Source organism: Xiphophorus couchianus, chromosome 24, assembly GCF_001444195.1.
Source record: "Xiphophorus couchianus chromosome 24, X_couchianus-1.0, whole genome shotgun sequence".
Lineage (NCBI taxonomy): Eukaryota > Metazoa > Chordata > Actinopteri > Cyprinodontiformes > Poeciliidae > Xiphophorus > Xiphophorus couchianus.
This window is the reverse complement of record NC_040251.1, coordinates 5,674,414-5,693,863: the sequence shown is the minus strand read 5'-3', so window position 1 is coordinate 5,693,863 and position 19,450 is coordinate 5,674,414. Positions and strand designations below refer to the sequence as shown.

Here is a 19,450-nt window from a genome sequence, read left to right as displayed (position 1 = left end):
CCCGGGGCCCACCGTGACCAAAGGTCAGGCGAAACCGGGCTGCAGACCGGCAGGCATGAACCCAAGCGGCCATAAAACGGGACCGTCGGCAAGTTCAAGCAGGCACACCACGGTTCCTCCAGCCATCGTCAGGAAGAACAAGAACAAGAGTAACAATTGCAAACCTGGGAAACCAGGTACTGAGTGCTTAGATAATTTCTCTTGTACTGAATCCTCATTTTCAGTCAGTTCTGCAGAGATCTCAGCCAGTCAAACTGGAGACAATCCAACAGCTGCTGAAATAGATTCAGAGGCAATACTCCAAAAGATCTTTGAGGGTTTTAGACTTAAAAAAGCAGCCACCTCAAAGTCTCCATTTCCAACTGATTCCTGTGATCCCAAGACAGAAACCCCCTCCGATCCGAGCGAGAAGCCCACCAACGTTTCAAAAACGCCCGGCAGTAAAGATGAAAATAACAAAAATACTGATAAAGTTTCAAACTCTGGACGATTCAACACAATGCCTTCATGCTTAGCAGGTTTGGGCCATGAAACACAAGAAGCACCAACCAGTTGGGCCGACAGTGACGGCAAATACAGAAACACCAGAATTAAATCACAAGTTGTCAAAGTGAATCCCATCGTCACGGTTACAAACAAGAAACTCCCAACTGAAGACCAGGAACCAGGCGAACCGACCCGGTCCGACAGCACCAGGCAGCCGGACCGCTCTGCCAGAACGACGCTCACACACCGCCCTGCTTCTGTCCAGGACCGGTCCGGCCAAACCGAGAACTGCACCCAGTTCACCGAGGTCAAAACGAGGAATACGTGTCTCAGGAGGATGAAGAACTTTGCCACGCGGGTCTTAAGATGTTTAGAGTAGCGGACCTTTCTCAGCTCTGTGGTCCGGAGTCTGGGTTTCCAGAGCCGGGGTTCTGTAGCTGGGTCAGGGAACCAGCTGAAGGTCCGCCCCGCGGGTGGAGATGTTCTCCAGGAGCGCCGGTCCTCCTACCGATCCAGCAGGTTCCTCCTCGGACCTCAGGGGAATCTCAGCAGATTTTCCTCCTTCGTCAGAAATCTCGCTGCAATAACCTTCCAACGATCCAAGCAGCCGGTTTTGGATCTGCTGAGTTGGTTTTTATCCTTTAGATCACGAGTCAAACCTCAGACATGGGGGGCCGGAGTCCTGCAGCTGCTGCAGCGCCTGGTCCAGCACAGCAGAATCAAGATGGCTCCTCAGAATGGAAACAAGGCCTCCAGACTCCTGGTAGTAACCAGATTGTCTGGTTCAGCTGCAGCAGAGGAGCATCTAGAAGCTGCAGGTCTGGAGTTTGACTCCTGCTCTACTCCTTCAACCTTCAGTTAATAAAATCTCCTTGAGATTAAAGATCTGAGGCAGCAGCACAGTTACAGTAGTTACCTACCGGTAGAGACACTGTCTCATCATCATCAATAAAACATAAAACCTAGATCCTATAATCAGATGAAGGATGACATGGCAGCAATGAGTGAGAGGTTTTAAGCTGGTGATGAATCTCAGCTTCCTCAGCCTGAAGCCGCTGGGAGGCAGAACGCATGTACAATATCTCATGACAGAAAATAATCTCACATTTACAAGATGTCTTTTCCTTCAGCAGATAAACAGATTTCATTCTAATAAAATGAAGTCCTGTCTTTGTTTTATAGTGACGGTTATGTCCAGGTGTTAGCAATGTCCTGCTCCTCTATAAAGGACCTAAAGCTGTTAGCTCGTTACTTTAGCATAGAAACGTCTCCTGGTTGTCCAACACACTCCAACTGCAACCAGTGCAACTCAACCAAAGTCAAACAAAAACATTTCATAAGTGCTAGATTGAAATCCAACCAGAAGCTGATTTTGGCTCCAATGTACGAAATGAGCTGACCTTCAATCAGTTCTTGGATTTTTTTGGTCCCGTAGTCTGGATTATAATCTGCTGTTTTTGTTGTCTGCTGATTATTACATCTGTCCAGCGACTCACAGGAAACATCAAAAAATCCTCCAATTTTAAGAGTCGCCATGATTTCCATAGAATCAGCCTAAACTAGTTGATTTGAGACACAGATTGGTGTTAGCACAGCACACTGTAGCCCCGCCCACAGCACGCAGTAACCCCGCGTGCTGTGGGCGGGGCTACAGCACGCGGGGTTCCCCTGACCCTAACCCAACCCACCCACAGCACACCGTAACCCCGCCCACCGTAACCCCACCCACACCCCGCCGTAGCCCAGCCCACAGCACACAGTAATCCCGCCCACAGCCAGAAATCATCAAAAATACTTATTCTTTTAATAAATTTATTATTTTCCTTTTTCTGTAATTTAACTCTTGATGTTTAGTAATTTTTAAAGTTTTTCTGACACCATAGAATGTAAATTCAACTTCCCTCTTAATTTTACTCTCCACACGTCATAAAATGTCATTAGAAAATAAATAATTTCTTGATTTAAATGTTGTCCATATTTTTTTTCTTACACCAAAACGAGGAAACATGATCCTGTTTTCAACACATTTGGCTTTTTATTCCAAGTTCCTGTTTTAATAAAAATGTGGTTTGTTTGGTCTTTTTGGCTGGATTCATTAATTTAATTATTCTGTTGTTTATTGTGGTTTTTGGTTGATATTAATTTTGCCGACATTTTCTCAAACGTCAGTAAAATGTGGTGAAAGTCATGAAGGCGTTTCTGATTGAGGAGATTTCAGCAGATTTTCTAATTTTATCCTTTCAATATTTACATCTGTAAGTATATTTACTGCTGGAGTTTTCTTATGATTTCTAATTAACATAAATTATGTTTTATCTCAATTGGAAGGTTATCAAGCCACATTTTAATTTTATGTTTTCAAAACTTGCTGCATCGTCCCAGAACAAAAAACACAAAATCATCTGCAAACAAAACATTTGATGAGTTTATTTTTATTGAACGTTTCAGCAACAAGGCAGTCCAAAGTGAAAACTTTGTGCTGAAACCAGCCACAGCTCAGAACATTGGACCCGCAATTTCAGCCAGACACAAAATGGAAAAGCAAATAGTTTATTGGGAATCAGGCTGTGGGCCAGGCGACCAGCAGCACTGGGCCAGGAACCTCTGAGGGCCCAGAACCAGGTTAGCGGCTCGTAATCCTGGCTGTCGAGGTTCAATAGAAAAGCCACCAACCTTCTCAAGGTGCTGTGGAGAACAGGGGAAGGTTCCTGGGTCCTCAGGGAAGTGGTGGTGAGCAGGGCTCTCTGGGCTCGGTTCTGCAAGATGAGACTGGGCCAGAGGGTGAACACTGGCAGCAGGTTATGAGCTCGGGGGAAATCGGAGGTCAGGGGACAGAAACAGGTCAGGCAGGTGAAGACAAACCCAGGCAGGAGGCGGGAACAGGGTCGGGTCCAGAAGTTCGGCGTGGGCTCGGCGAGGCAGGGGAGTCCAATTAGGGAACGCAGGATATTTACTCACACTGAAGGCTTTCTGACCGACCTGCTGGACCGGTGGAGGCTGAGGAGGAAACAGACGGGCCAGAACCAGAACACACAGACATTTTGTCAAATCATCATTAATATTGTGAAGCTTCTTGTTACAGTGGAACTTTTCTCCACCCACAGTTTTTCATACCAGACTAAATATTCTTTTAATTATATTCAAAAAGGACTCAGCTGTTTAATTCACAACATTTTTTATAATATATGACATTTTGCTGTAATAGTTTATTTTTTGAAGATATCTCAAATGTTTTATTCAGAATCTTAACTTTATGTTATTTTTAAGTTACATGTTGATTAATAACCTGCTTTTTATTAAATTCTCTATAATTTTGGTAAATATTACATATTAGTAGCACAGAGGGATGTTTCTCTTGTTGCTTAATATTAATATATTCATCATATTTTTTAATTTATAAGAGTTAAGTTATTGAACAACATCTCCAAACTATTATTATTCTGTTTTGAATCCTGGTGTTTAATAAACAAGCCAAAGATTATGTTTCTGTTTCTGTCCGTACAGAAAAGTCTCATCCACATTTTTGTCGTTTCATTTCTTATCATAAAGTTCATAAAGTTCTCCTCCTGAATCCCTTTTACATGCAGAAATTCATATCTATCTTCATCTTTTCGGGGTTTTCTGGGTCTGATATGATTTTTACATTAAATGAACCTTCAAACTGCCTAAAGATCCTTTTTTTGTTTGCAAGTTTACATTTGAACTTCTGCAATGATGTTGTGCTGTAAAATGTCTTAAAGTGAAAATGCTGACGTCGGCTCCATGTTGCTCTGTCTAATGACATCATTTTAAAATATGACATCAAATGAAATCAGTTTGTCAGTGACGGAGCCGCCTGTCCGACCGAAGCCTCTGTACTCGAGTATTTGCTCAGGTTCTGCTGTTTGGACTGTTGCTGCGTTACCGCCCTCAGCCAGCAGGGGGCCCTGCTGGTTGGTTCATATCAATATTGCTTCAAACCTGTAAAAGTATTTTTGGTACAGATATAACTTTGTTCCTGGACTTGTTGCCTGCAGGCTGCAGCTGCGTTTGGACCCACATGTTGGCCGGTTTCCTCCTGCCGGACCCTGCTGGTTCTGCCCGCTTGGTGTCATTAGATATTTCCACATATCTGTTAGAAACAACACGGAGTCGAAGGCAGAGCGTGATCTGGATCTTTATTGGAAGGAAAACAGATTCAGGCAGAGCAGCTCCTCAGCGTCTGAGCAGGAATCAAAAGCCCTTAAAGAGTTCTGGGGAAAAGTCCAACGGGTCGGAAGAGATAAAAACACGACAACAAGAACAAGATGAGTCGGTCATCAGCATAAAAAACACCACAAGTAGAAAAACGAGCCGGACCTGCGGAGAGAGAGACTGAATGATCTGAGTTCATGTGAGGCAGGAGGCCCAGCGCCACAAACCGCTGACATCATCATCTTCATCATCATCTTCATCATCAGCTCACAGATGCTCTTTCCTCATCACCTGATGATGTCATAGCCCTGGAGGTCGATGGCGCCCGGTGGAGGAAACTCAACTCCGTTCAAACGAATCACCAAATCAAATCTAAATGCGTCCAGATTTGGTCGGATAAACTGGAGAAACTATTAGAAAATATTGTCTTTTTATTAGTTATAAAATCAGCTCAGATTAAGGTCAAAATAAGTTTCATATTTTCAACTTGTTACTTTCCTTTATCTGTAAAACAAACAGCGGCTCTGTGTGTTTTACAACTTGAATAAATGAATAAATAAGGACAGAAATAAATCCACCTGCTCATTTTTACACATTAAAAAATGTCAAAACCTTTTTCATCTGAATCTGTCCTCCTACCTTAAGCCCAGAAATCCGATCCGACCAGAACCAGAACATATTACAGTTTAATGGACTCGGTTCTAACGTTCACAGATTATCGGTGCAAAGTCAAGAGAAATTCTGGTTTATTTACATCTAGAAAAATCAACGAGCCTCTCAGACGGTGAATCTCCATGGTAACGGGCCTAACCAGGTCAGAACCTGTGACCCTCTCCTCTCAGTACTGATAACTTTAGTGTCAGCCGTGATTAAACCCGATCCTGGTTAGACCGTCATATCCTCAGAACCGGGTCACAGGAAGCTGAACCTGACCAGTTTATGGTTCTGATCCATTTCTTCCACAATCACATTTTAACTTCCTCTACGTTTCTGTCCTGTAGCGCGAACCGCTCCTATTGGCCAGCACCTTTCAGCAAACCCCACCTCTATCCTCCTATTGGCCGGCAGTCTTGGCCCCGCCTCCTTCTTCTCTGATTGGTGGATCCTCAGAATGAGGTCACGCAGGCCATCTCGTCAGCTAGCTCCTCCTCCTCGCGGCTCGTCCTGATTGGCTCCTCGTCGCTGTAGAGTGCCGCCGGGTCGTCGCCGATGGTGTTCAGGAAGTCGTGGCTCCCGGAGCTCAGCAGGTCGCTGGCCGCCGACTCCATCTCGTCCACCGTCATGTGACACGCGTCTGCGATCTCTCGCTTGGCGAACGCGACGAACTTGGGGTCTCGTGCGTAGAGGCCGAGTCCCTCCGAGATCAGAACCTGGAGACAGAACAGAGCGGAACCCATCGTCTCCACGGAAACGCTCAGGAACAGGAAGTGAAGAGTGATCAGTGGCGCTCTCTCACCGCCTCCACCAGACTGTCGGCCGATCCCCGTTTCTCAGCGAACGGAGCGCCGAGCTGCGAGGGAACCCTGAGGGTGGTGTAGGCCCGGTACGGGGGCGGAGCTACAAGACAGCCACATGACCCGATCAGAGTCACGTGACCCGATTAGCTGATGATCCGTGTGAGGAAGACTCGTGTCTGTTTTTTCGTCTCACCTGAGCTCCCGGCTGATCCACTGAACCAGGGCGGTCCATCTGCTGCTCCTGTCACAGGAAGCAGCATTAGCCAGACCCTTCACATTAAAAGCCATTGGCTAGGCTTTTATTTTGAAGCCCTGCCTCCTCACCTCTTGCTGCCCCTCCGTTCTTGCCCTCGCCCCCCCAGGGCGGGCTACCCTCCTCCTCCACCAGGATGAGCGGCGCGTAGAGGAGCCGCCCGCGGCGGGGGCACGACTTGGCCCAGGACGCCGAGGACACGGCGGCAGAGCGGGTGGACAAACGGCGGGAGTCGTAGCTGCTGAAAACCTAGCGAGGAGAGGGGCGGTTACCTGGGGAACAGGTGGGTGAGTGTCTGGAGCGGCTGTCCGCGGTCACCTGAGGTCGCGCGCGGCGCGGCGGTGATGTCGGGTGATACGTCCCGGGAATTGGCAGGTCGTCGCTGCTGCCCTGCCGCCTCAGACACTGGATATTGAAGGACGGTTTCCGGCCTGGTGAGCAAAACAAACGCACCGCTCAGCTGGCTGTGATGTCACACCCATGATGTCAGCTGTGAGACAGTCTGTCACCTGTGGGAGTGGCAGGAAGTAAGCGTCTGCGAGTCGTCCTCCTGCCCTCACTGTAACTGTCGCCATAGCTACCGTTGCTGTAGGGGGCGTGGCTATCGCGGTGGTCTCTGTACAGCGACGAGTCGTCGGGGTAATGTCTGACAACACAGTCAGATGATAAATAATCCAGCCTATCAGTTGCCACCGTTCCCCTGCAGGGTGGAGGCGGGACCTGGACCGGTCCTGGTCAAGCTCCGCCCACACACCTGATGGCAGCTGTAGGTGCTCCTCCACTAATCTGCTAATGCGCTAGAAGCAGAGCTAATTCTTTGCTTGTTACTTTTGCTAATATTGAACACATTTAGCGCACTTAGCTTACCCTGAAATAACTTTTCCAAAGCGCTAATTTACTTGGCTGTTCTGTAAACGTTTAGTAGAATAAAGTTGTCAAAATGGTTGAAATTAGCATGTTAGCATTCCACAAATATGTTGATAATGCATTTAGCATTAGCTGCTGCTAAATGCCATGTTGTTATAGGCTATAGCATTAGCCTCCGCTAAATATCATGTTTATATTTCTGTGCTGACTCCATTATTATGTTTCGCTTAGTTTAAAGATGGTAAATTGTAAGTGAAACTGTAGAGCCTTACTGACACCTAGTGGACGTTGTTGACGTATTTAATTTGGAAGTCGAGCAGAAGTCGTCCGGCTGTCCGCATGGTGTGATAGACTGTCCTTCAGACACGTTTGTCCCTTGGATACTATTAGTCTGTAAGTTCATTTGATTAATTATTATTTCAGTATTGTGTAATATTATATAAGACATAGTTCCATGTTTTCCAACCAAAATACAAAGCTACATCGTTAGCTCGTTAGTAATAACTGGGAGCCATCAGTTTGCTGTATTCTAGTTATTTTCTGTATTTTGTCTGTGGTTGATATATAATTTTGAGCTTTGTTACAGTTTTACAAAACAAACCACAAAAGAGTTGAAAACAAGAAAACTATCAAGGACTGGATTATTTTAAACTCAGGTGCTAGCTAGCTGTTTAGCTTTGTAAGAGCAACACAACATGAGGGCAGCATATTTTCACTTTAGCACTAGCTTCTGCTTCATACCATGTTGGAAGCACTTTAGCTTCAGGGTTAGCACAGCTCACCCGCATGTTAGTGAGCTACTGGAAGCACTTCCTGCACGTTGCTAAGCTACTGGAAGCACTTCCTGTGCGTTGCCTACCTGTCTCTGGAGCTGATGCTCTCATTGTCCTCCTCTCGGCTGTGATAACCCTGCTCTCCGTAGACATCCACGTCTCCGTTCCTCCAGGATCTGTCCCTGGAGTCTCTCCTGCAGACCAACAGATGAAAATCAGATTTCAGACCCTGAAAAGCTAAAATGTTTTAAGTTTTACTTTTACGAGATATAAAGAGGAGCAGCAAAAGCAAAGGAGGCAGCTTAGCAGAGCTGCTAACAGCTGATGATGTCATCAGGACATATTACTGTGGAATATGATCTTTGCTGCCTAAACGTTAAGCTGTTAGCATGTTAGCATGAAACTGTCCAGCAGCAGTCTTCAGTCAGAGACGTTGCAAGACTGACTGCAACTGGAGACCTTTCCTTGGACTCTGAAGATATTTGGGTGGCCTGACTTCATTTCTCTGTGGGGGAAATGAAATGACACACCGTCCATATTTGTAGTACGACGGTCTCTTGTGGGCGGAGTCTGTCAGGCTGTTCTGCACGGACGGCCGGCGAAGATGACTCACTGATGACCTCACGCTGTCTCCACGACGAAGATGCTCGTCATGTTCGTTTCCATTTGCCATCATGCTGAGCGACCCGACTCGGTGGATGAGACCGCCGTTTGAGACGCCGCCATCGCCTGCAGAGAGAAGCCCCGCCCACTGTCAGTTCTGGTTGAAACGACGCTCTACTGCCCCCTGCTGTTCATGCTCAGATTGAAGCTGGTAGCAAGTATTTGATCATTTCCTTTTTTGAGGTTAAAGGTCATTGATGGTCTGATTTTAAGAATCTGAGGTTCAATAAGTGAGGATGATGATGGAAGGAGCGAAGGAAGGCTCAGCTGCATTTTACCAGTAGGTGTCAGCATGGAGCCTCGTCGAGTCTCTGGTCCAAATCCGTTCTCGGCCTGCAGACAGAGAACAGAAAGTTTGAGGCGGCTGGTCAGACTGCCGGCGGTGGACCGTGGGCGGGTCGGCACCTTGTAGGCAGCGTTCTTCTCCAGATCGTCGCCGTCCATCAGCGCCTCCTCCTCGTCCTCCAGGTCTTCGTTCAGAGCCAGACGCATCTCTGGACCCAGATCCTGCAGCGTCTTCAGACCCGCCTTACACAGCTGCAGCGAACACAGAGAAATCACTTTCTGCCTCAGGCGGTGAGACATCTGATCCGAGTGGTGGGAAACAGTTTCAGCATCAGAACATGACTGGGAACTGAAGAGAACGTAATGAGACGATAAGCATAAAATGTTTCAGCTTTTTTCCACAGATGCTCTTTTCCCCACTTCAGGGGCCTCATGTACAAAACACTGCGCAGTTTTCACACTAAAACTTGGCGTAGGACAAATTTAGAAAAGTTCGGCGCACAAACAAATTCCGATGTATGAAGCCTGCGCACCTTTCCTTTATTCATCCTGATTTACAGGAAGCAGAGCAGCTGCTGCGCCGCCTGTCGCCTCCATAAATACATCTTAATGTAAATTGGTATAAATACCCGGAAGTCTGCCGCAAAGTGAAGCAGTAACCATGGCAACGTCCTGTTCGAAGCAGAATAAGTATTTATAATAATAATAATTCTATCTTTTATTTCTAAGTTGCTTTCAGGGCACAAAGGTCACCTCACAAAAATCAAACTAATACATTTTAAAGAAACAAACTCCAAATGAATCCTAAAGATCTCAGAGCAGCAGAGCGTTCAGCCGGGATTTCAACGTTTCTTCTGAATCCAGGAATCAGGAGCAGAAGTTACCCTACCCTACCCTACCCTACCCTAACCCTAACCCCTAACCCTAGTCCAGATGATTTCTGGCTCCACTGGAGGACGGCTGCAGCTGGACCGGTACCGGTACCTGCTTTAAGTTCTGCTCAGAGCTCCAGGATGATCAGTCTGGATGAATCTAAACGATCAGAAACCAGCAGATCAATCTGATCTCTGATCAATGGCTCCATGTTCTCCATCAGAGCCAAAGCTCCTCAGGTAGCAGCTCACCTTGATGCAGCTACTGATATACCTGGGATTGTCTCCACACCTGATCACCTTCAATAATCAAACTGTTTGATCAGCCCTGGTTTCTCTCTAATGAGAATAAATAGATGCATTCAGACGATGAGTTTCATCTTTATGAGACACAAACTGAGCAACATGATTATTTACATTGAGGTTTTCACATCCTTTATTTCTCTTTTCTTTATTCTGTGTGTGTGTGTGTGTGTGTGTGTGTGTGTGTGTGTTAGGTTGTCTGAGGATAAATGTGGTTCAGTTTCATCATTTAAACACTAAAATATTAAAATCATGAAACCCATCTGGTTTGATGCTTCCTGGTCTAAGTAACTGAATGCCGTCAGATTTCAGTGGATTTAGGTGAGTTTTGACTCTTTGTAGTTTATTATTGTTCACAGAAAAGTTTGCCGCACATTTTCACGCCAGGGAAAAAGTGCGCATATATTTATGTAAACTTTGACGCAAAGTTCATTTTTATACATGCCGACTTGTACGTTAAATATGGCGCTGTACGCACATTTTCTGTGCGTACGGCGCTTTAGACATGAGACCCCTGGACATTACTGCGAGGGAATGCAAAAGAAAATGCATGTCCCCTAAGGGGATCCGTAGACTCGAAGTGGAGAGCTGAAAACAACATAACATTATTACTCATTACTCTCACATATGTTTATGCATTCTGCTGCAGTAGTCACATTTGACCACTAGGTGGCAGCTAAACGTTTAAAAAGCTTTTGAAAAGCTCTGAGTTTCTGGGACAACATGGAGAAAGACAGCTAACCTGAACAGCAGATGGATTCGTAGAGTCAGACTCTCCCGTCACGTTTCCTTTCTCCTTCCTCTTCCTGAACTTCCTGAAATAATCCTGAATGAGGAAAGTTGCATAAAACTTCCCGACGGTGACTTCCTCCTCTGCAGATGGAGAGAGAGAGGTTGAGTCTGCAGACCGGCGGACGGAGACCCGGCTTGTCCCTGCAGGCCAGTCGCTCTACCTTCATGTGGCGGGATGACCTCATCCAGCAGCTTCGGCTTCATCCGCTTCCAGATTTTCTTGATGATCGCCCTCAGCTCCTCATTCTCCTGCTCAGGGCTACCTGTCCGCAGCACCCAGGGGGCGGAGCCAAAGACAGGTTAGAAGTTCATACCTGAACCATCTCAGTGTTGGTGGAGTTGATGTTAAACAGATTAAAGACAGAAGCGCAGCTGAAAAGTCACTTCATATGCAGATGATACTGTGATTTATGTTCCTCGTCTGGCTAATTTAGCAAAGCTAACACGTCTTTATTTTCTAATACAAACCATGAAAAAGAAGTTTAAGCTGAGTCATCCTCCACCTGAAGGTTGTCACATACCTTCGGTTTTGATCTTGAGCGCGGTGCGAACCAGAGCGAATAGTGTGGCGTTGAAGGTCACCATGCCGTCAGCGTTCAGAGGCATGTTCATGGCCACCAGGCGCTGCGGTGCAGAGGGAAAGGACGACTCAGGTTCTGTTCAGGGGGTAACAGACAGAACCAAAACACTCCTGCAGAAACTCTGACTCCTTTACGTTTAAGTTATGTTTACGTTTAAGGTTTTCGTCAAGATGGCGCCGGCGCAGCTGGCTGCCTGCAGACGCAGCTCCCGTCGTGTGTGTTTGTCTGTGTATATTTGCTGTAACCGATTAAGGATCCGTGCTTAAAGAACCCATGGATCATCAGTTAAGCTTTCCACAATGGCTGGATGTGGTTCTGTTGATGTTCTCCACGTTCTTCTGCTACTTTTTATACTCTTGGTGGCGGAGAACCTCACCGAGCGGAGTAGCGGCATTGTTTGCTCGTGTGAACGGCTGATTGCGCTGTGTGGGCCTCTGCTGCTGCCCGGAGACGGGCCTGTGGTTCCGGAGGGGTTACGGAGGAGACGACGGGGCTGCAGGTCTGGAGTTAAACGGAGGGAGAAGAGGAGACGGCGCAGGCCAGTGTTACCGGCGATTATTGTGGGGAACGTGAGGTCTTTGGGGAATAAGACAGACGAAATCACGGCGCTGGTTAGGACCCAGAAGGAGTACTGGGAGTGCAGTATCTTCTGCTTCACGGAAACCTGGCTGCACTCGCTTATTCCGGAATACAGCGTGGAGGTCCCTGGATTTTCCTTGGTGCGGGGGGACAGGGACTTTTCCAAGAGTCGGAAGAAGAAGGGCGGTGGGATTGCACTTTATGTGAGTGAGAGGTGGTGTAATCCCGGCCATGTTAACGTGAAGGAACAGATTTGTAGCCCGGACATTGAACTTCTGGCTGTGGGAATGCGGCCGTGTTATTTACCGAGGGAGTTTACATCCGCCATTTTGATCGCTGTTTACATTCCCCCATCAGCTGATGCAGCGGTGGCCTGTGACGTCATCAGCGCTGCCGCAGCCAAACTCCAGACTCAACACCCGGGCGTTGTTATTGTGTCTTGTCTCTTGTCTTGTCTCTATGGTGTAACTGCGAAGTAATTTCCCTGCTGGGATGAATAAAGTACTTCTATTCTATTCTATTCTATTCTATTCTATTCTATTCTATTCTATTCTATTCTATTCTGAAGGACAAACCCTAACAATCCGACACTAACTACCGATTAGCTGATTAGAGTTCTGTTTCAGAGAAATATTGGAACTTCTGCCGAGCATCAGTAGGAACCAAGAACCAGAACCGGCCGAGAACAGAACTGGCAGAGAACAAAACCGACCAAGGCCAGTGTAGCGCTTCACACTTCTCCAACCGAACTGGAGTCGGGTTAGTCCTGCTTACCTTACAGGCCACCCTGTGCGGACAGAGCTTGCCGAACCCCAGAGGAGGCTGGATCCTCCGGAGCAGCGCCACCACATCCAGATGTTTGATCCGACCTCTGAGGAAACAAAACGTTCCACAGACTGGTGATTCCGGTTTCTGCTCCAAATGGCAGCAGCAGACGTCAGGAACATCTCAGATCTACGTAATCTGAAGAACCTCATCATAAACTGAGCTCACAGAACAACTGGACTACTGACAGGAAGCAGAACCTCTGCAGAACCTACTTGGCCTCTGGATCGTACTCTGACCAGATCCTTTTGAATTCATCCAGATGATGCGGCCCCAGGATGGACCAATCACGCGTCAGATAGTCGAAGTTGTCCATGATGACGGCAACAAACAGGTTGATGATCTAAGTGAGAGAAAGAAGTTCGGTCAGGTTCTGATCCAAATGGAGGAATGTTCTGGGAACGTTATGGGAACATCCTGGGAATGTTCAGGTTCCCACCAGGAAAGCACACAGCATGAAGAAGCTGATGAAGTAAACAATGGCGAAGTTGCTTCCGCAGCTGAACTCCTCTCCTGGTTCGTAGTCCGACTCCGGATCGCAGCGTTTCCCTGGAAGGCTGGCCAGCATGATCTCCTGCCACGCTTCACCTGTGGCACACCTGTTCACACCCACACACACACACACACACAGGTAAACCAGCAGAGACCGGGCGCTGAGCATCCAGAAGGAGAGGAGAAGCCTCTGACCTGAAGAGGAGCAGGACAGCCTGAGGAAACGTCTGGAAGTTGTTGTTTCTGTTGATCTGAGTGTAGTCCTGCATCGCGATCTTCCCGAACGTCTGCCAGATACAGCAGACGGAACAGTTAACCCGAAGACAGTCAGAACCTAGTCCTACTGCGTTCAGGTTCTGGGGGACATGCAAAACCTTCCAAAACCTCATCAGCTCTGGTGTCTGGACTTCGAACAGTACCCCCTACAGCCTCACCTGTGTGTGAACTCACCTGCATGCCGATGACAGCGTAGATGAAGAAGATCATGGCAATGAGCAGAGCGACATACGGCAGCGCCTGCAGGGAGAGGACGGGGAGAGTCTCAGCCTGACGCGGCGCCCAGGAGCCAGGCTTCAACCCGACAACCCGACTGATGGCTCACCAGCAACCTGAAGGTTTGTTTGTTTATGATTATTGAGCTCAGTGATTTTCTGGAGACTGTCCACCTTCTGATCCACTTAATTCACGATTTTCAGGTATTTAAGACATTTTGCCAACTTCCTTCGTTTACTTCCTGCTCTCTGGTTAACACCGCTCCTGCTAGCCCCGCTCCTACTAACCCTGCCCCTGCTAGCCCCTAACCCTAACCCCTGCTTACCCCGCCCCTGCTAGCCCCGCCCCTGCTTACCCCGCTCCTACTAACCCCGCCCCTGCTAACCCTAACCCCTGCTAACCCCGCCCCTCTAACCTGCAGTGATTTGATGAATGTCCACAGCAGCGTGCGAATCCCCTCCCCTTTATTCAGGAGCTTGACCAGTCGCATCACTCGGAACAGGCGGAAGAAGGTGATGGACACCCTGGAGCTGTCCTCGCCGCTCTGAAAACAGAAACATTCATTAAGTCCTTTTAAACTTGAGACGTGATCATTTCACTGTGATCTGTTGCTCACGCTGAACTCTGTCACCACGATGTCCACCACGCTGCCGACCACGATTAGAGCGTCGAAGGAGTTCCAGGCGTCCACAAAGTAGTGCTGCAAGGACAAGGAAGACATGAGACGCTGTGCAGGATGCGGATCGACCGATCGTCCGTCTGCATTCGGTTCTGCACCCGGAGCCGCAGGGCCAGCAGCTTCAGCAGCATCTCTGCGGTGAAGAGTCCGGTGAAGACCATGTTGAGGATGTCCATGACGTAGCTGAAGGTCTTGGACTGCTCGTAGTGCTGCAGCAGAGACAACACTCAGCTCGCTTTGGTCCGACTGGATCGGCTTTGACTAACTGGACCAGTACCGACCTGCACGGCCAGTGTGACGGTGTTGAGCAGAATCAGGACGAACATGACGTACTCAAACCCCGTGGAATTGATGATGGACCAGAACTTGTACTGAACCGGGTTCTTTGGGATGTAGAGTTTCAGAGGCTGAGCCTTCAGGGCGTACTCCACGCACTGACGCTGAGACAGAGGCAGACAGCAGAGATGAGGCAGGAGACATGGGACAGACATGGGACAGAGCGTCCTGCAGCCCAACGATTGGACCGAGGACAGGAACTGTTCCAGCAGAACCACCAAACAAAAACAGCAAAGACGTTTAATTTTCTGTCTTGAATTATTTCAGACATTTCAAGAAGCCGACAGAACTGAACTGCTTGGGTCTGAATCGGGTTTTCTCTGGGTTTACTTCTGCTCCACCAGGTGCACCAGACAATGTTCTGAGTGGACTTCACAAGACCAACAGATCCAGAACCAAATCAAGCCAATCATACAGAACCGGGACCAGCTGTGGGAGGAGCTCTGTCCAACATGGTGGACAGTCCCAGCGATTCAGACTCCAGCAACAATCAGGAGACTCATTCTGTAGTTTCAGTCCTGATCTGAAGCAGAAACAAAACTTTCGCTATGCGGAGATAAACCCACAGACTGGAGACAGACGTCCACTGACCGCCCAGGTTTGGGAACCTTCGGGTTTCGCTGACCCAGCAGATCGCGATGCTTGATGATGATCTTTTGCTAAAATGTGATTTTTTTTCCCTGGGTTTAGAAACTATCAAAGAAAAGTGGAGGAACATCAGGGAGAATTCCTGAGGCCTGACTGAGGAAGAGGAGGGTACTGCTGCTGGGTTTAGGACTTAGAAACCAGAACCGGGACAAAGACGACCCGGTTTTGTTGGACTCTTGGAGCTCTTCGTAGCCTAATGTCCTCCATCAGCCAGAGTGAATATTTTTCTGGAGGTTTGGATGGACAACGTCTCATGTAGACATTTTGTCCTCAGACCGATTTGGACTTTTGCTGAGGTTCTGGTCCAATAGGACTGGGTCTTACCTGGTTCTTGTCCAGCTCACAGTTCTTGTACTCCTGCTCTCCTTGCTCTCTGAAGGTGATGATGACAAAACCCACGAAGATGTTCATCATGAAGAAGGCGATGATGATGATGTAGACGATGAAGAAGATGGAGATCTCCACCCTGTAGTTGTAGATCGGACCCGAGTTCTCTCCGTTGGCGTCGATGGCTTTGTAGAGGAGTCTGGAGAACCAAGAGACAAACGCTCAGACCCAGCTGAGGGAGATGAGCTGATGAAGGTGGGATACTGACGCGGGCCAGCCCTCGAAGGTGGACACGGTGAAGAGCGCCATCATCCCCATCAGGACGTTGTCGAAGTTGAAGTCACTGTTCAGCCAGATGCGCTCCCTGACCATGGGGTGGCTCACGTCTCCGTCCTTGTAGACGACGAAGGTTCCTCTGCAGACACACACCTGGTTCAGCCTGAGCGGAACCAGAGCCGGACCAGAACAGGACCAGAACCGCCTCTCTGACTCACTTGCACTGTTCCGGAGTGCTCTTGGCCTCGTCGGTGCAGCGGTAGAACTTCCCCTGAAAGCAGAAGCAGAGTGAGGCGGTGGCAGCGCCAGGCCCGGGCCGGGTGAACGGCGGAGAGGAACCTTGAAGAGCTGGACGCCGATGCAGGCGAACATGAACTGCAGCAGCGTGGTGACGATCATGATGTTCCCGATGGTCCGGATGGCCACAAACACACACTGGACCACATGCTGCAACACACACAGCAGAGAGACTTGACACCTGGACGACCAGAACCAGGCCAGAACCTCCTCTGAGACCCGACCCAGCCCCAACCCTCACATCCTCACCATCAGAGGACCGTTACCTTCAGTCCTTTGGCCCTGTTGATGGCTCTGAGAGGTCGCAGCACCCGGAGGACTCGAAGGATCTTCACCACAGAGATGGCGCTGGAGCTGCAGACACACAGAGGAACCAGAAAACTTCTGATGGGACCAGACAGGAGAAGATCTTGGAGAGCCGGTGCTTTCTTACTGTCTGAATTTATTTACACTTCTGTAAAAATGACATGCTTCTGCTTGAAAGTGATTCTAAAGAAAGACGATTTTCTAAAGCTAACTTGGGCATAACTCTGACCACTAGAAGGCAGCAAAGTTCAGCCAATGGGATTGTTGGTAAGTCTAACCCAGGGAGAGAACTAAAACATGCAGGATGACTCTGGACCAGAGTATCAACAGGCGATGGTGGTCAGCATGGCCGACGTTCACAGCAGGAGTCCATGGAGACGGAGGTCTCCTCTGCAGTGGAAGGTAAAGAGCTGAGCGGCGAGGTACGTTTCCCTGGAGGCACGAAAGCATCTAGAAAGATGTTTCTGGAGGAGATCAAGCCAGAGTCTTGCTACATGTGCCCTTGGTTAGAGGAAGTTAAGGTTTAAATACTGACTGCAGGAAGAAGGAGACGAGTGAGACGCTGACGACCAGGAGGTCCAGCAGGTTGAACCAGTTCCTGCAGAAGGATCCCTGGTGGAGGAACGCGCCATGGACCGTCATCTGAGAGAAACAGACAGGAAGTCACAGGGGAAGCTCTGGGCCAAGACTTCCTGCCGACGGATGTTTACCTTCAGCAGAATCTCCACGGTGAAGATGGAGGTGAAGGCGTAGTCAGCGTAACCCAGAATCTACAGACACACAGGAAGTTCAGACTCAGACAGGAAGTACAGTCATGGTCACATTCCTGTTCAAATCTGCTGCAGGTGAGCTGAGGCCTCAGGTGTGGACCAGCAGTGTGGAACATCAGTCCTCATGGTGTACCTCAGGGTTCTGTCCTGGGATTCTTATTAAATAATTATTTCTTCAGCATGTTTTGGGTATTTTTGAAATCTGTGTTCACTCAGGTGGTCTTGGTTTGCTTCTGCTACTAATTAAACCCGACAGATTTCTGTGTGAACGGTTTATGACCCCATTTTAGCAAAGATGGCCGCCGTCTGGATGGATTGTAAAGTTGCTGAGAGCGATGCCCCGGTTACCAGATGGTCAGCAGACAAAGGAAGAACGCTAACAGCAACGGCTTTTAGTGGAGCACTGACTGCAGCTTCTGACCCGGTTCTGTTTGGAGTCGGACCAGGAATGATGAGGTTAGGTGTGATGCGTTCACTGACTCAGACCGCCTTTCGTCACTTCATTACTGTCATTTTCAGACGATGTTTAGATTCACCGTCTGGATTCTCCCTTTTTTTGACGTAAAGGTTGGATAAAGTGCGACGTTCAAACTGCAGATGGTTTGAAAACTATCAGATTTATTTCCACACAGTGGAACAGATCAGATTTACTGGAGGGAAATTTGGTTCCAGTAAAATGGCTCACAAATCAGAAACAGAACCTCAAGAAGTCTGAGTTCAGAGACAAGCAGAGTTAGAAGCAGAGACTGTGTGTGTGTGTGTGTGTGTGTGTGTAAGGTAATTTTTCTCTCTTTTCTCTTATTTCTGCCTCGTTGACCCGGTTAATCACTGACCCGGACCTACCCTGAAACCTTCTGAAGCCCCGCCCCTCCCGATGCCAACCCAGAGGCGTTCTGATGACATCACCTGTGACATCACAGAGTTGGGTGTTAGTGAGGAGGCTGTGGGACTCACGTTGTTCCTGAAGGAGTGCGCTCTGATTGGATCCTCAGCAGCCAATGAGCAGCTGCTGAGGATGATGAAGACGAGGATGAGGTTGGTGAAGATGTGGTGATGGATGAGCGTGTGGCAGGCGACACGGATCCTGCGAACAGAAAGACAGAGACAGAAGAGTCAGGTCTTCATGTGGAACCAGAACCAGCTGGTCTCTGGATTCTGGCGTCTGTACGGATCAGATCCACATAAACAAAAATGAAAGTTTCAGCACAAGTAGAACTTTCTGGGGGTTCTGGAAGAACCGACCCACAGAACCACAACACTGATGGTGCTTAATGAGTCAGTTGGTTTTTCTTTTTTTAAGGAACTTCATGGACTCTGAGATCATGATTCCCTGACCCTGGAAGGTGGGATTTGGGTCTCTGAACTGGGTGGATCTGTGACCCACCAGGCCCAATCAGTCACTTCAATCTAAGGTCAAACTCTGATGCACCAAAAAAGTGACCTCTGGTCGTCCAGACCTCGGTCTGGCTTTGGTTTGAATGTGAACGCCTAGCAGACCAGAGACCGCTCCAAAAGCAGGAAGTGGACTACAGTGCAATGCATTCTGGGTAAATCCAACCAAAGCTAACATGTTAGCCTAGCGCTAGCAGCAGAAATGGCCCCTGGTCTTCAGCCAAAGACTAAAGAGAAATCCTCCAACACTAAAATCCTCCATCTTGTTTCCATCTGGTGAAGAAGGAAGTTGCTCTCAGTGTCTTCAGAGGTTTTTGTGTCGTTTCCTTCAGTGGTTCTTGGTGCAGCGCCCCCACAGGCCAGGAGGGGAACAGGTTGGTTTGGGTCAGAACCACAGCAGCTGGAGGTGGAGCAGATGATGGCGTTCTGGTTCTAACAGAACCGGGTCTATGAGGTGGAAAAACCTTAGTTCACTCAACTCTAAGAGTAAATTAAGGTTTACTTGCTTATTTACTGCAACTTTATC

At 48.3% G+C, this 19,450-nt stretch overlaps 1 protein-coding gene across 1 annotated transcript in view; it reads right to left on the bottom strand.

Annotated features, from left to right (window-relative positions):
• Window positions 1–4,624: 4,624 nt before the first annotated feature.
• The window catches only part of cacna1fb (calcium channel, voltage-dependent, L type, alpha 1F subunit), a 28,397-nt gene continuing 13,571 nt past the window's right edge, over window positions 4,625–19,450 (bottom strand). The window contains exons 22-51 of the mRNA XM_028011476.1: window positions 18,487–18,616; window positions 17,473–17,532; window positions 17,298–17,404; window positions 16,723–16,810; window positions 16,499–16,606; window positions 16,378–16,430; window positions 16,152–16,298; window positions 15,881–16,082; window positions 14,854–15,012; window positions 14,671–14,781; window positions 14,510–14,593; window positions 14,309–14,437; window positions 13,852–13,917; window positions 13,597–13,688; window positions 13,349–13,508; window positions 13,125–13,252; window positions 12,859–12,955; window positions 11,446–11,548; window positions 11,086–11,187; window positions 10,875–11,005; window positions 9,078–9,209; window positions 8,951–9,005; window positions 8,540–8,738; window positions 8,096–8,203; window positions 6,879–7,015; window positions 6,688–6,800; window positions 6,441–6,618; window positions 6,310–6,357; window positions 6,116–6,216; window positions 4,625–6,029 (exon numbers count right to left, since the gene is read on the bottom strand). Of these exons, the coding sequence (XP_027867277.1) occupies window positions 5,766–6,029; window positions 6,116–6,216; window positions 6,310–6,357; window positions 6,441–6,618; window positions 6,688–6,800; window positions 6,879–7,015; window positions 8,096–8,203; window positions 8,540–8,738; window positions 8,951–9,005; window positions 9,078–9,209; window positions 10,875–11,005; window positions 11,086–11,187; window positions 11,446–11,548; window positions 12,859–12,955; window positions 13,125–13,252; window positions 13,349–13,508; window positions 13,597–13,688; window positions 13,852–13,917; window positions 14,309–14,437; window positions 14,510–14,593; window positions 14,671–14,781; window positions 14,854–15,012; window positions 15,881–16,082; window positions 16,152–16,298; window positions 16,378–16,430; window positions 16,499–16,606; window positions 16,723–16,810; window positions 17,298–17,404; window positions 17,473–17,532; window positions 18,487–18,616 (3,592 nt within the window). The 3' untranslated portion in view covers window positions 4,625–5,765. The remainder of the gene's footprint in view (window positions 6,030–6,115; window positions 6,217–6,309; window positions 6,358–6,440; window positions 6,619–6,687; window positions 6,801–6,878; window positions 7,016–8,095; window positions 8,204–8,539; window positions 8,739–8,950; window positions 9,006–9,077; window positions 9,210–10,874; window positions 11,006–11,085; window positions 11,188–11,445; window positions 11,549–12,858; window positions 12,956–13,124; window positions 13,253–13,348; window positions 13,509–13,596; window positions 13,689–13,851; window positions 13,918–14,308; window positions 14,438–14,509; window positions 14,594–14,670; window positions 14,782–14,853; window positions 15,013–15,880; window positions 16,083–16,151; window positions 16,299–16,377; window positions 16,431–16,498; window positions 16,607–16,722; window positions 16,811–17,297; window positions 17,405–17,472; window positions 17,533–18,486; window positions 18,617–19,450) is intronic.